The sequence below is a fragment of the Lagenorhynchus albirostris genome, chromosome 14 (genome assembly GCF_949774975.1).
Source record: "Lagenorhynchus albirostris chromosome 14, mLagAlb1.1, whole genome shotgun sequence".
NCBI classification, from domain to species: Eukaryota; Metazoa; Chordata; class Mammalia; order Artiodactyla; family Delphinidae; genus Lagenorhynchus; species Lagenorhynchus albirostris.
This window is the reverse complement of record NC_083108.1, coordinates 7,762,128-7,777,448: the sequence shown is the minus strand read 5'-3', so window position 1 is coordinate 7,777,448 and position 15,321 is coordinate 7,762,128. Positions and strand designations below refer to the sequence as shown.

General features: G+C 37.0%; 1 protein-coding gene across 1 annotated transcript in view; it reads left to right on the top strand.

The window, feature by feature from the left end:
• Window positions 1-15,321, top strand: part of DOK6 (docking protein 6) — a 418,569-nt gene that overhangs the window by 247,618 nt on the left and 155,630 nt on the right. The window contains exon 4 of the mRNA XM_060120964.1: window positions 1,093-1,212. Coding sequence (XP_059976947.1) covers window positions 1,093-1,212 — 120 coding nt within the window. The remainder of the gene's footprint in view (window positions 1-1,092; window positions 1,213-15,321) is intronic.

Here is a 15,321-nt window from a genome sequence, read left to right as displayed (position 1 = left end):
AGATAACGTTTTTATAGGGAGTTTAAAATGCCAGGGCAAAGGTGGAAATGTCATCCACAGAGAGGAGCAAGAGATTCGAAGGAAATCTATATTAAACTGCTCTAGTACAGACTTATGCTATGTGAAAAAGTCAGAAATGTCTCTGGATGAGTGTCAGTGGAAAACTCTTATCCAATTTCTGTGCAGTGATGTGGGGGCTTGGCCCAAACTTTCTAACCTTTCGGATCTCTGCATATAAAAATAGTTAGAAGGCTTGGGTTCCAATTCTGTCTTGGTGCTGACCCATGATAGGATATGAGACCCAGTTATGACACTAATCCTTAGTCATCTCATGCACAGAGGGCTTATATTAGGATCAGATTCATCCATGTTTGTGAAAGCATTCAATACTACAAGATTTTGTGTAGGTGAAAGGTATTCAGAGGTTTCAAGCAAAGAAAAACCGCGAATACAGAGAAGTCGGGAAGTAATGGGAATAAAAAGAGAGTGATCTGATCAATATCTTAGATAATTGGAGTTTTCTAAAGGGGAAAGTTATTTTTAATATCTTCTCCCTAAATTTTTTTAAGTGAGGATGGTCTACTTTTGAGATTTGTAAAAGGAAATCGATCACATTCTTTTGCTGATCTGTGATCCACTGCAGTTCAGAATGACGGGGATCAGACCTTCAGTCCGCACACATCCAAGTCACATTCAGGAGGACAGTCGTGTGTTTAATCTAGTTCGACATTTTTCAGCTATTCACTTATATATTTTTATTTTGTATTTAATTAATTTTTCCAAGTAAATTTTTTCCTCAAATTAAATCAATCTAAAATATACTGGATAGTAAACAAATCTCAGTCTATTATTTATAAATAAGATAAAGTACATTGGAATAACTCAACATAACTTTAAAATACAATGTTATAATGTCAAGGGAAACAATTGTGGAGATTGTTTTATTTCACTGCTTAAATATAGCTTTTTAGTTTTCTTAAGGTAGATTTTTTAATGCTCACCCCTTACCTGGGAAACTGGTTCAGGAAACATTCCTTCTCCATCATTCCTATGTAGCCTTGCCTGACTTCCATGGCATGTGCTCATTTTCAGAGCTGGAGGCCGAGGAGTGGTGCAAGCATCTCTGCATGGAGTGTCTGGGGACTAGGCTGAATGACATCAGCCTCGGGGAACCTGATCTCTTGGCGGCAGGAGTGCAGCGGGAACAGAATGGTAAGTGCGTCTCCATCCTTCCTTTCTTTTAAAGTGCACTGGGAGCTATAGAACTTTGAAAGTGGAAAGGACCTCAGAAATGTTTCAGACCAATCCTTTTTAAGGGAAAATAAACTGATCAACCTCAGCTGTTAAGGGACTTTCTCAAGACTGCATACCAACTAGAAAAATACTAAGGTACAATCCAGGTCTCCTGCCTTCTTGCCCTGTGATATTGTCATTTATCTCAATAAATAAGTTACCTCAACAATAAGTTTATTCATTATATATAAGGTTTTGAATGGACAGCATTCCTACATTTTCTTCTTTGATAGTTGTTATAGATTTGGAGTCTAAATAAATAAGTTTGGCTTATTGTGTTATTTTTCCGTAGATTTTAGGGAATGTGGCTAATAGTATGTCTTTGCTCAGTCTGCCATAACAAAATACCATGGACTAGGTGGCTTGAACAACAGGAATTAATTTCTCACAGTTCTGGAGGCCAAGTTCTTGCTGTGGCCCCACGTGGCAGAGGGTTAGAGAGAATAAGCTCTCTCCTGTCTTTTCCTGTAAGGGCACTAATTCGTTATGAGGGCCCCACCCTCATCACCTCATCTAAGCTTCATTACTCCCAAAGACTCTATCTCTAAATCCTATCACCTTGGGGGTTAGGGCTTAAACCTATGAATTTTAAGGGGACACAATTCAGTCCATAGCATACTACACGTAAGGAAGTACAATGCATGAAATCTCAGGGTTTAACAAAATTGAGGTTTATGTGACATGTTATTTACTTACTGCACTGCTCTCTAATTAAACATTTCTGATGTCTCTTAAGAAGTTATGCTGCCTCTTCTTGACTAACATCTCTAAATAATGAAATCAGAGTAATGTCATGAGATTTTTTTCCCTCCATTTTAAAAAATAATTATCATTATCACCAGAAGATCTAGTAGTATGAAAATAGAAACTTCCAATGTTCTTAATTTCTATGGCTAGTGTTTTTGAAAAGGTTGAGGGATGTTGGTGAAGGTTGACACTACTTATTAAAAAGAAATTCTGGAATTATCTGTGGTTTATACTGTAGACAGCACCAGTAAAATGCATCAGGATAATACTTAGCAATAATGGTTTTGTTATAAGTAATAATATTCTAACAACCATCACTGTCTCATAGACCATCAAAGACATTATTTTTTGGGTTCTGCTACACTGAAAAAATGTTTTCCCCACGACCTGATTATAAACATACGTGGGCACCAACTTTGCCCATGTTGGTAGTTTCAGAAAGTCAGGAAGGCCTTTCTGTGGCTCTTTTTCTAGCTTCCTTTTGATATTCCAGTTTCTCTCCCACACTTTCTTGGATTTCATCTCTCCAATTTAGTTTCTGAGAACTGTGCTAAGTACAGAACGCCCATAATTGTGCTGCTTAAAATATGCTGTTCATTCTCAGTTTAAGAAAAGAAGAAAAAAAAAAAAAACTCTTTACCAATAAACATTCGTCAAGTACTACATAAAGAAAATATGAAGAAAGTGCATAAATTAGGCCTGTGGGTGGAAGCATTACTGTGTGCTGCTTACTTGGTGTGAACTGTATGCTTTTACTTTAAAGATCTGGGGTTGTATATGGTTTCCATCCAAATGGATAATGTACTCCTTTGGTTTATTATAATTTCTATTTCTAATTTGATGATAATGTGAAAGTAACTTACCTACAATATAAAGGGAAAACTTTAACATAAATTTTTTAGGATAGGACAAACATGGAGTTAAACGCCAGAGCTCTATAAGAAGCACAAGCAGATATAGCCTAACAAGCAAACTTTTCAGGATGCAACTTGAATGTAGGCTACACCCCTTAATTAGGACAAGTTCCTAAGGCTCTTCTAATTTCAGTTTGCTAATGTGTGAAAATGAACTAATACCAATTTATGGTGTTGTCATGATGGTTACATGAGATAATATAAAATAAAGACTAACTCTCATGCCTAGCTCAGTTTTTTAAAAAAGCACAAGTTTGTTTGTTTAAAGCACAAGTAAAAATAAAGAAATCAAAAACTAATTCCTGCATATACTTTAGAGAAGACCTGAAATTATAATAACATCCAATGCCATCCAATGCTTTTTTAGGTTTAATTTGTTTAATAAGCCTAAATTGATAAAAAGGGTTATATGTGCTTTTAATATATAGTAATTATTTAGTTAAAGAAGGTAGTATTTGATCCATTTAAATGACCCCCTAAAAGTACATGGTACCATAAAGGAAATTGGCAGTCTTACACACACACACACACACACACACACACACACACAATCATGATCACTGAGACCCTTCAGTGTTTAGCGTTAAAAGGAAAAACTTAGCTGGAAGGATTTCTTTTCCCCAGTAAGTACCTTCCACGTGGGTGAATTTCTCTCTTTGAGTCCAAGGCCATGGACATAGCCATTGCTCCAAGCTCTTCGAGTTACATACACTTTCTTTAAAATGCTTCCTCAAGTCCAAATAATAACATCTTTCCTTTGTTTCTTTTGGCCATTGAGAACTAGCTAAAACTTTTTAAAAGAATAATTTATACCAAAGGACAACATGAAAGGCATAAATCTTGACAGAATGTCTAAATTACAGACTCTACTATTGCCAGCTCAAAAATCCCAGTGAATGTGTGTTTACATGCTGCCTGGAAGAGAAGCACACACACACAAATTGGCACAATTTGTTACTTGCATTCCCTGATTTTGTCACTTCCTAATCAGTAGACCTCTCCCGTAAACATGCTAATTCCATTTTAAGTCCGCCCTGAAATAACTACCAGTAGTCTATAAAATCCTATGCTAAAGACTGAGAATGCTCCTTAGCTAACTTGAACCCTCTCCCTTGAGCCCCAGGATCGCTTTAGGGACACACCTGTTCATTTTACTGCATGTAGGGAAAATGTTTGTTGTTTTAGCTAACTAAAGTATTTTAAAAAATAATATTATCTTTTAAAGCTGTCCTTCCATAGTTTTCAATCATAACACCTCTTAATATAAACAAATTCTTTAACTTCCTAATACATGTTTTAAGTCATTAATATGTTCAGATTGGAATCAATCCTTTATGAAAGATTTGTCCTCACAGATTTAGGTTTTTTCCTTAAGGCATTTTAGTGTTAAATTCTATAATTTCTTTTTTTTTTTTTTGCGGTACACGGGCCTCTCACTGTTGTGGCCTCTCCCATTGCGGAGCACAGGCTCCGGGCGCACAGGCTCAGCGGCCATGGCTCACGGGCCCAGCTGCTCTGCTGCATGTGGGATCCTCACAGACCGGGGCACGAACCCGTGTCCTCTGCATCGGCAGGCAGACTCTCAACCACTGCGCCACCAGGGAAGCCCTAAATTCTATAATTTCTTATTCATCAGAAACATTATTTTAATGTTTTATCAGTGATATGCTGGGATTTAGTTTGAAATTTCTCCTAAGAGATGAGATACACATGCATGCGTGCAGAATTGATGTAATAAATTACATTACGGTGGCTTGTGGTAATCTTGTGGTATCCCGTCATCAAGGGAAGACTCATTGCTCAGTCCTAACCACAGCATGTTTTTTCTGACATTCAAAATTGCTACTACTCCTCTAGTGTTTTTCTGACTCTTCAAACAGCTTGGTCTTATTTACTCTGAGACTAGCAAAGAGTAAACATTCGTGCAATTAATTTTTACATGTGTAATGTATGTTGCTAAGATAAAAGTGGTTATTGATTAAATTCTTTGCTATAATCATTTTTCATCTAGTGCTGTCAGCTGTTTTCCTATTGATTCAGAATCCCACATAGTATAGGTGAAAATAAGGGAACACAAGTACACACACACACACAAACTTATTCTTGGACTTCAGATAACACTGCCACAAAAGAGTGCATACTAAGTAGACATGTTGAATTTTAAATTCTTACAACTTGCAGAATCTTCACATCTTTCAGTTGTATTTAAGATAGCCTATGCTGACCTTAGAAAAGATTAATGTAAGGTGTTATAATCATAGTTATTTAGAAAGGAGTCACAATACGTAATAGCAATTCTAGAAAACAAATGTTACGTGTTAATCGTTAATAGCAGAAGTAAGCATCACGACCAAGAAGCGAGTCACTTGTGTGAAGTTCCTGCTGCTGCAGTTGGAGGTAGACTCAAGGATATGTCCATTTTGCTATTGATACAAGAGATCATTATCCAAAACAAAATGGAAAAATAACCTCAGACTTTGCCATCGGGTTAAGGCAGAGTCAGATTTGAGGGTTTAGTATTTTCCAGGACCAAGCGTCCCTGCTTATGAATGGTCTAGAATTGGCACGAATTCCTACTTTTAGCCTAAGAATGTGTGTATAACCTTTCTGCAGAAGCAAAGCGGTATTCCAGTGTTGTTTCTAAATTATTTACTTGGGTTGCCAGAGTAACCATGCTCCCTACATTCCACTCAGAGTCCCTTGTATGTCACTCACTCATTCATTCTTCACCCATCAAACATTTTTGAGGCTATGTTATGCAAGAACTAAGCTGAGGAAATGTAGAATTATGTAAAATAGGGCCATTACTTTTAAAAAGCTCACAGAATAGTGAGGGAGACAAACCTACAAACAAGGTGTATTGATCGATGTTTTTTAAAATAATGCTGTGTTCTTGGTCACACAGAATCTCAATAGCACAGACCTGGAAGTGTGTCTTTATCATTCATGCATAGGTGGGTTGGCTAGGGTTCATTGGATTTAGCCTGGGTAATGCTGAGATTGGCTCCAAGCTGCACGTGATGTCTGCATGTCCTCCGTGTGTATCTCATCCTCCTGACACTAACGGCTACCTAAGGCATGTTCCCAAAACAAAAACATTAGGGCAAGAGATCAAGCCCAAACTTGCAACATAATTTAAGTCTCTGCATTTGTCATGTCCACTGACATTCATTGACCAAAGCAAATCCTATGGCCACGCCCAAAGTCAAGGGGTACAAAAGTACACCCCACCTGTGGGGCCACGACATGAGTTAGAAAGTCTGATCTAATGTGGAGAGGAAGTGAAGAATTGAGATAAATGATACAATCTACATGCTAAAATAAAAATAGAAGTGCTGTGGTATAGGTATGATCAGTTCTAATCAGAGCAGCCTACCTTTCTTTGAAAAGAAAAACTTATTTTTATTCCTCTAAGTAACCCTCTCAGTCAGGCAGGAAGTCTGAAATTCTTAATGTCCATCAGTAGTTAAAGCCAGTATTAGCAGGCCTTTATTCGTTTGGGAAATGGCCAGTTAATGACAAAACAATAACACCCGTAACAGTAAAACTTTCTCTATTTTAAGGATCTTTTCCCCAGTTTTTCAAAAGTGATTTAGGGTAAGCCATATTCACACTTATACCCATACTTTATGACTGGTCGTGAAAGAGTGTTCCAGGTTAATTTTTTTTGTCCCTGGGATAACACTCAGCAAAACGCACTTTCGCATGGGGAGAAGAAATTTTGCATACCTATGTTTGAGCTTCCAAATGCCATCCACACACTCCTGTATTTCCCAAAGTGAGTTCCAGGAAATACTGCTACTACTACTACTATACGCCTTCTGCAGTGAGGGAATCAGCAGAGTGAATGTAATATTACGTAACACTATTGTGGGTTAGATTGTGTTCCCCTCCAAAATAAGAGATGTCAAAGTCCTAACCCTCAGAATGGGACCTTATTGGGAATAGGATCTTTACAGAGAACCAAGTTTAAACAAACTCATTAGAAAGAGCCCTAATCCGATATGACATGCAATATGTCCTTATAAAGAGGGGAAATTTGGACACAGAGATGGGTGATGTGAAGATGCATGGAGAGGAGACAGCCATGTAACTTGCGTGATGTATCTACCAGCCAAGGAAGGCCAAGGATTGCCAGCAAACCCCAGAAGTTAGAAGAGATGAGGGAGGATTCTCCCTCTAAAGCCTTCAGAGAGAACCTAGCCCGGCCAACGCCTTGATTTCAGACTTGTAGCCTCCAGAACTATAAGATAATAAATTTCTGTTGCTTTGAGCCACCCAGTTTTTTGGTACTTTGTAACAGCAGCCCTAGGAAATTAATACCAACCCTATATGATGGTCACCATATGCGTGAGCTGAATAAAGCTGTACTAGAATGAAGACCTTTTTTAACGTTGTGTAATGCAACATTTCCCATACTCATTTTACCTATCTGTCTTTTTCTACGCATAACCCCTGTTCATAGCTTGTGGATATTCATATCTGTTCCATGAAACAGGTTGGAAAATGCCAGTATAACCAGTGGAGGTGCTTATCTACAGGGGAAGCTGAAAGATGATGGTGATGGGAGCAGCCATCCTGGCAAGAATAAGATGATACTCGTGGATATAACACAAAGTCCTGAATGGGCCCTAAACATGTGCCTCCTCACCTTATCTTGTGTTGCTAATTCCATTCTTTGATTGCTGTCGACATTGCATATAATCAATAAACTAGGTCAAAACACCACTTTTCCCATTTGGTCTTCAGTATGCACTACAATGGAATCAAGGCCAATGCCATAAATATTTCTCCCTCTCTTTGAAATAGATGATTCAAGGAAATCAAGGGTGTTTTGTAGTGCTTTCCTGCCTACACTGCCAAATCTAAGTGATCCATTGTCTAACTCTGGCCATATCATTACAAAGTGAGATGCATACTGGGAGAAATACCTTGAAACACCAAAGGACCTGTCCTGTTTGCTTTGCCCTGGAAACATGCCCTATACAAACACAATAATAACAAAGATGCAAATTTCAGAAACATTTGTAATTATGTGAAAGGAGAAGGTTCTGGGGAGAATGCTGAGTCCAGAATTACTGGTATCTCCCAACTACAGGCAAAAAGAGGGACTTTGAAAATAAGGTAATGCCTTGCCCATACCCTTTCCCTGGGAGTTTGAGTGGACACAGACACATGCTTCTATCTCCTCATGTAAATTGGAGGCTACTACAAGAACAAAGACTAGAATTTGATTCTCTGCATGGAGTTTGATGACAGGTCTAGGAAGAGATGGAGAGATGTGGTGGAGAGATGTCAGCAGAGCCTAGCAAGGTGTAACAAGAAAAAGCTACACCTCAACTGTCTCAAAACTGATATGGCATGGATGGGGTGCCCAGGCTTCCTGTTGGCCCCCACTGGACCCCAGATACTCTCTGAAAGCAGGACTTGCTGTGTCACAGGAAAGCAAGTGAAGTAACTCCACAGGGAGATGGGTACATACGAACCAGATAAGAGGACCGTGTTTCCTCTGCTGACACCTGGGACTATATCAGTTCCGGGGGTTTTCAAATCAGCCTGGATGAAACGAGGAGGAAGCTCAAAGATTGAACTTTGATCAGAAACTGGGTTAAATGAGTCCTCATTTGACAGAAAACAAACACAAATATACACACACAAAAAGAGGAAAGAAAAGAAAACCTCAGTATACACTAATGAGATTTCATTTTTTTTCTTTTGTAATGCTATGAATTTTATTTTATACATTTAAAAGCATAATTCTGAGACGAGTCCATGGCGTCACCAGACTGCTAATGTGGTTTGTGGCTCAAAAACAATTAAGAACGCTGACCTCAAATTTGCCTCCCTCTTCTGTGCTCTGTTAATTCAGAGCATTAATGTGGTCCATTATACTTTCATACCAAAGCTTGTTTAGATTCGAGTAGTACAAATTAGCTTCTCTAGGGCTTCTCTTCATGGGCCTCCTGGATATTGTGAGTTCCCTTTGAGTAGGTAGGAATGTTTCCTACCATTCTTGTACTTGGCTTCTGCATTTCTTCTTTCACTTCAATTGTCTAATCCTGTGTTTCTACTGTATTAGACTCTCCATCCTTTTCACCGGCAGAATAAAACCTTATATTTCTCCCCCTGGATATTTCAGTAAGTACTGAGTTTTTCGGACCTCAAACTCTGATTTCTTGAATGAGTTTTGCAACTTTCTGGCTCAGTCCGGGGAGCTCCATTTCCTCTCCCTCCTGCCAGTATAAGCATTCAGGGGCCAAGATTTCATCTTTGATATACCCCACTTTTGGTGATCCATTTTGTTCCTGCTACAGTAAAACTATGGTGTCAAGCTTGAAAGTCAAACTTGTAGCCTGACGAACATATGTTGCCAAACAAACTTAGTACATCATCAAGTTCTGTTCCACTTCTCATAAGCTCTGGGGCCACGGTCAAGAGACTGAAATGCTCTAAATCTCAGATTCCTGCTCTTTGGGATGATACTGATAGTACACGTCTCATAGGCTTGTTGTAAGGATTAAATAAAATATAGCATGCAAAGCAAGTAGCACAGTGCCTAGCAGGAAAGTCCATATTTCTCCGGAATATTGTGCATGTCTCTGTCACATTCACATCAAGTGTGTGTTAGACAAGAAAATTTTGGGCCCCCAGCCACACTCTAAAACAGACATCTCTGGGATGTGGGACCAGATGTCTGTATTTTAATAACCCCAGGGACCTAACATGCACTAAAGTTTGAAAACTCAGGGTAATAAACTGTTGATTATAATCAGCTTCAAAACATCTACCAGTGATTTTGGGACTCTCTTGCAAAGTTTTCTTGCAACATTTCTTGCATTTCTTACAAAGTTTCAAAATTACTGACATAAATTTAATCACAACATCCTTGTAGTATCTTCTTAATACCTGTCTACACTGTAGTGACAGCTCCTTTTTTACTTCATATAGGTTATTTTTGGCTTTTTTCCCCCATAGTCAGCATCATCAGAGATTTACCTATTTATTAAACTTTTTTTTCAGTATGTTTTAAAATGTATTAATTTCTGCTCTCATTCACTATGACTAATCACTCAGTTGCTCCACAGTTTTGGATTTAATTGCAGGTTCTTTTTCAAATCTTTTGAGGTAGATGTTGAGAGCATCAAATTTTAGCCTTTCACTTTAAAAAATGTATTTTGCAAAGCTCTACATTTTTCTTTGAGCATAGTTTAAAATCCTAACTGTAGTAATAACAGTCCCAGAGCTCAGATTAGGATATAATAAATGTTAAAATTGGAGGGAAAAGTGTCGGGGGAAATGTTTTTTAATTTCCATCTGCCATAAAAGAAAAAATCAAAATATTATCTCTGATTATAGGCTTTGTAAATAAAATAAAATTTTATATTACTTAACAGAGATTCAAATTACCCAAAGTAACTTAACAACAAAGAGAAAACCCAAAGAGCCCTATGTCCATTCAAGAAATTTAAATTAAAATTATGCAACTTCCAGGGGCTTCCCTGGTGGCGCAGTGGTTGAGAGTCTGCCTGCCGATGCAGGGGACACGGGTTCGTGCCCCGGTCCGGGAAGATCCTGCGTGCCGCAGAGCAGCTGAGCCCATGAACCATGGCCGCTGAGCCTGCGCATCCGGAGCCTGTGGTCTGCAACAGGCCGCGACAGTGAGAGGCCCGTGTACCGCCAAAAAAAAAAAAAAAAAAATTATACAACTTCCCATACACGAACTCCAGTCCCATACAGTTGCACTCTTGAATTCTATTTAAAGAAGAAATAATATCAATCCTATGCAAAGTTTTTTGGAAAACAGAAGAGGAGAGATAATTTCACAATTCATTTTATGCAGCCACTATAAGCCAGATACTGAAACCAGAAAAAGTCAATGCAAGAAAATAAAATTCCAGACAGATATCTTTCATGCATGTAAGTACAAAATCCTTTTAAAAATTAGAAAATGGAATATTAAAGTATTAACAAGATAATACACGCTGATCAATATTGGTATGTATGCCAGAAATGCAAAAAAATCCCAGAAATCAATCATTATGTGTCACTACATTAATAGGTCAAGGGAGAAGATCATATGATCATTACAATTGATCCATAAAAAGCATTTGATAAAATACAATATGCATTTATGAAAACAACTCTCAAAAACCTAGGAATAGAAGGGACTTTCTCAAACTGATGAAGGACATCAATATAAAACCTTCAGAAAATAGAATTCTTGAAGGTAAAATATTGAATGCTTTCCTCATGAGATTGGGAATAAGGGAAAGATATCCTCTCTCACCACTTCTATTCAATATTCTACTTACTCTACTTAAGGTCCTAATTTGTGTGATATGACAAGAAAAGAAACTAAAATTATAAAAATTAGTAAGAAAATAAGAGGTTAAGATAGTGTACCTTGAAAACGCTAAGGGATCTATGAGAAAGCAACTACAACTACCTGAATTCAGTGATGTTGCAGGATAAAAAGTTAATATGTACGTATTTATATATATATGTGTGTGTGTAAATATTATATAGATATAACTTATCTATATAAATATATATAACATTTACACACATATATATTATCAGTGAACAATTACAAATATGATAGTATCATTTATAATACCATTTAAAAAATCACATACTCAGATAAAATCAGCAAAGACCTCTACCGTGAAAACTAAATACTGCTGAGAGAAATGAAAAGACATCTAAATAAATGTAGTGATAAACCATTCATGATTGGAATAGTCAATATTGTTAAGATGTCAGTTCTCCTTACAGTAACCTATCGATTCAACACAATTCCAATAAAAATCCTGAAAGCCAGGCATTTTTTCTAGAACTTGACAAGTTAATTTTAAAGTGTATTTGGAAGGCAAAGGACCAACACTAGCCAAATTATCTCAAAAAGGAAGAACCAAGTTGGAATGTGTACCCTTTCTAATTTCTGGACTTATTATAAGTGACAGTAATCAGGACAGGATAGACAAACAGGTCCGTGGAACAGAACAGAAAGAAAATGATCCACATATATGGATCAGTAATTTTTGACAAGGACACCAAAGCCCTTCTTCATAAGCTTATTGGTCATTTCGATGAGAAAAGGAATATTTCTTTAATAAATAGTTTTAGACTGACTGGATATTATATAGGAAACAATGAACCTTAACCCCTACCTCACACCATACTCAAACATCAGTTTAAGGTGGATGCAAATTTAGGATAGGATAAGATTTCTTATATAAAACACTGAAAAAAACTGTAAAAATAAATAATTTGGGCTTTATCAAAATTCAAACCTATGCTCCTCAAAAAACACCATCAAAAAAAGTTAAAAGGAAATAAAAAATAAAAATGGAATGCCACAAACTGGAACTAAATTAGTGACGTGCTGAGCTTCTGGCTCACAGGAGGCTACTAAAATAGGCAAAAATAACCTCCAGTGTTAGAAATGAGATCAGTGGTTGCTTCTGGGGGCCATGGGCAGCTGGAAAATAGCATAAGGGAACTTTCTGAGGTGACAGAAAAGTTGTGTCTTGTGCATTGGTCAAAACTGAATAAACGTTATAAATAAGATATGAACATTTCATTGTGCTTCAATATACCAGTTACTGTAAAAAATAAAATGCTAAAACTGCTCTGAGCGGGTAATATAATATTTAACCTTTCAGTAACAAAGGACTTATTAGAAAAATTAAAACCATTTTCCATTTTCTGGCCATAAATACCATAAACAAAATTAAGGAAACCTGAGATGAAGTCTTTGTCGTAAACATGATAGGAAAAATTTGTAGTATATAGAATTCTTAAAATCAACAGAGAAATAGTAAACCTAGTTTAAAAGTCTGGCAGGGGACATTTATGTAAAATGAATATATAAAATATAAAATATGTTTTTTAATTGGAATATGGATTGGTACGAATTTCTGGAAAGCAATTTGGCAATGTGTGGTTCTTAAAAGAGTTTATGGCATTTAATCCAATAATTCAGATCTTAGTACCCAATGTAATTTAATAATCAAGGGTATTAAAATGATCCAAAATGTATATATAAGAATAAAGTAAACCCTATGACTCAATATAAAATGAGTGAATTATTTAGCAAATTAAGCTGAAAGTTGGTTATTTTCTTATAGCCTAATTTATATCAGACAGAAGTTGACTTAACTTCAATATTCATCAAATAGATAATTATTAAATGAAATACGGCATAGCTATACAGTAGAATATTATGCAGTCATTAAAATTGTATCCCCAAGGAATCCTTAATAGCACCTGAAAATTTTATACTATAGTAAAGGCAATATAAAGGGTTCAGTACTTTATATTCTGTATGATAATAAGTACAATATATGTGAATATGTTTGTATATTAAGATACACATTACTTTAACAGATTATCTCTATACGGTATAATAGTAGTTGAATTTTTAATGATTTTCTGTATTTACTACAATGAACATGATTTACTTGGAAATGCAGATAAAATGCTGTCAACAGTAATTTTTTTGTAAAAAAAAGAAAAGGAAAGAAAGAAAGAAGGAAGGAAAAAGATAAATTAGTTCCTGGGGGATTAAAAGATATTACTGTTTTTGTTTGTTTGTTTGTTTGTTTGTTTGCGGTACGCGGGCCTCTCACTGTCGTGGCCTGTCCCGTTGCGGAGCACAGGCTCCAGACGTGCAGGCTCAGCGGCCATGGTTCACGGGCCCAGCCGCTCCGCGGCATGTGGGATCTTCCCGGACCGGGGCACTGCATCGGCAGGCGGACTCTCAACCACTGCGCCACCAGGGAAGCCCTGGTTTTTTTTTTTAAGTGCTGCCATTTGATACGAGAATTGCAAGGATTCCAATTCACAGTGTCCATTGAGCAGGTGGCACCTGGCAACTGCATTTATTGCAATTGCCACGTTATAATAAAATAAATTTTGACAAATTTCAGTACTCTGGTGGAAATGGAGTCACAATTTCTGAAGAGTTCCACAAATTTTGACAAGCATCAATCATGCTTTGTTTCATTGCTGGTTTAATTGCATTATACAGATCTCAGGATGTGTCTAAATGTGCAAATATCTGCTTTCCCAGTGTGACTCCATTTCTAAGGCTGCTGAAATTGAAGGCTGACCACTGCAATATCCCAATATTACAGCCATTTGGAGACAGGAATGTAAAGTTCAGAATGATCTTGAAAATCTCATTATTTTCTGAGTAATATCTGGTTCTATTGAATTTTGTGGCACTTCATATGACCATTAAAAACAAAGCATATTGTATCCAACAGTGGGGTGAACCTAGATTCGAAATTGAGATGAATACTCATTAACGAATTCCAACACTCCCAAGCATGCATTTAGGTTTTCAAACACCAGATTCTTGTGGACTTACTAATTAGTGGTTAATAGTAGACCAATAACTCTGGTCCTTTGACTAAATAACATTTAGTAGACTGTTTATTAATTTAGTATTAATATTGAAATTTCATGTTTGGAATTGGTATGTAACAATTGTTAAATATAGAGCCTAGAGTGGGACTTTCTTGCTGTGTCAGAAAGGTACTGCAGCCCCAGAGCGGTGGATCATGTGTGAAAAGCACCATGAAATTCTAAAGAGCAGACTGGAAGATTAATTGAGAATTCTCTCATAGGAGAAGAGCAGAAAGGAGGGGGTCTGTCCCCCTCCAAGCACGAGGAAGGGGGAAAGGCAAGAGAACCACTCATAGAATTTGGATGTTCGCCAGATGGGGAGGTTGCTCTCTCACCCAGGCTGGCAGAGCTATAGAATCATCTAGTCCTGACCAGGCTGGTACCAGAGCAGTGTGCAAGAGAGGACGGGGGACAACCTGAGTTGGGAGGTGTAGTGGTTATTCTTCTCACCATGATGAATCTGCGAGCAGGATACAGGATGCAGCCACAGCTGTTCATGGTGGCTAAATAAGGAGATAAAGGTCACCAACTGGACAACGCTCATTTCCACATTTGATGGGACAAATAAGTTTGGGTCTTTTAATGAATTAGCTGCAGTAATAAATTTAACTGAAAAGATGTCTTCCGTAACTATCAATATTCTGATCACATGAAATTTTGAGATAAAAATTGAATTCTCTTGCTATAAAATAATTTGTTAAATCTTTAAAATTATTTTGACCAGTAAGTTGTATGTAGAGTGAGTTTTACTTTATGGAAACAATGGTTGATAGAAACAACTAAGTGAAATTCAAAATTATACATTGTCCAATCATTTAGAGCTATTATTAATCGTTACATAACCATATATATGCATATAAATATTAACTTTAAGTTATTTAATTTAATAATCCCTAAATATTTTAATTAATGAACTTTAACAAATATTTAAGTCTCTACTATATGGAAGACCCTG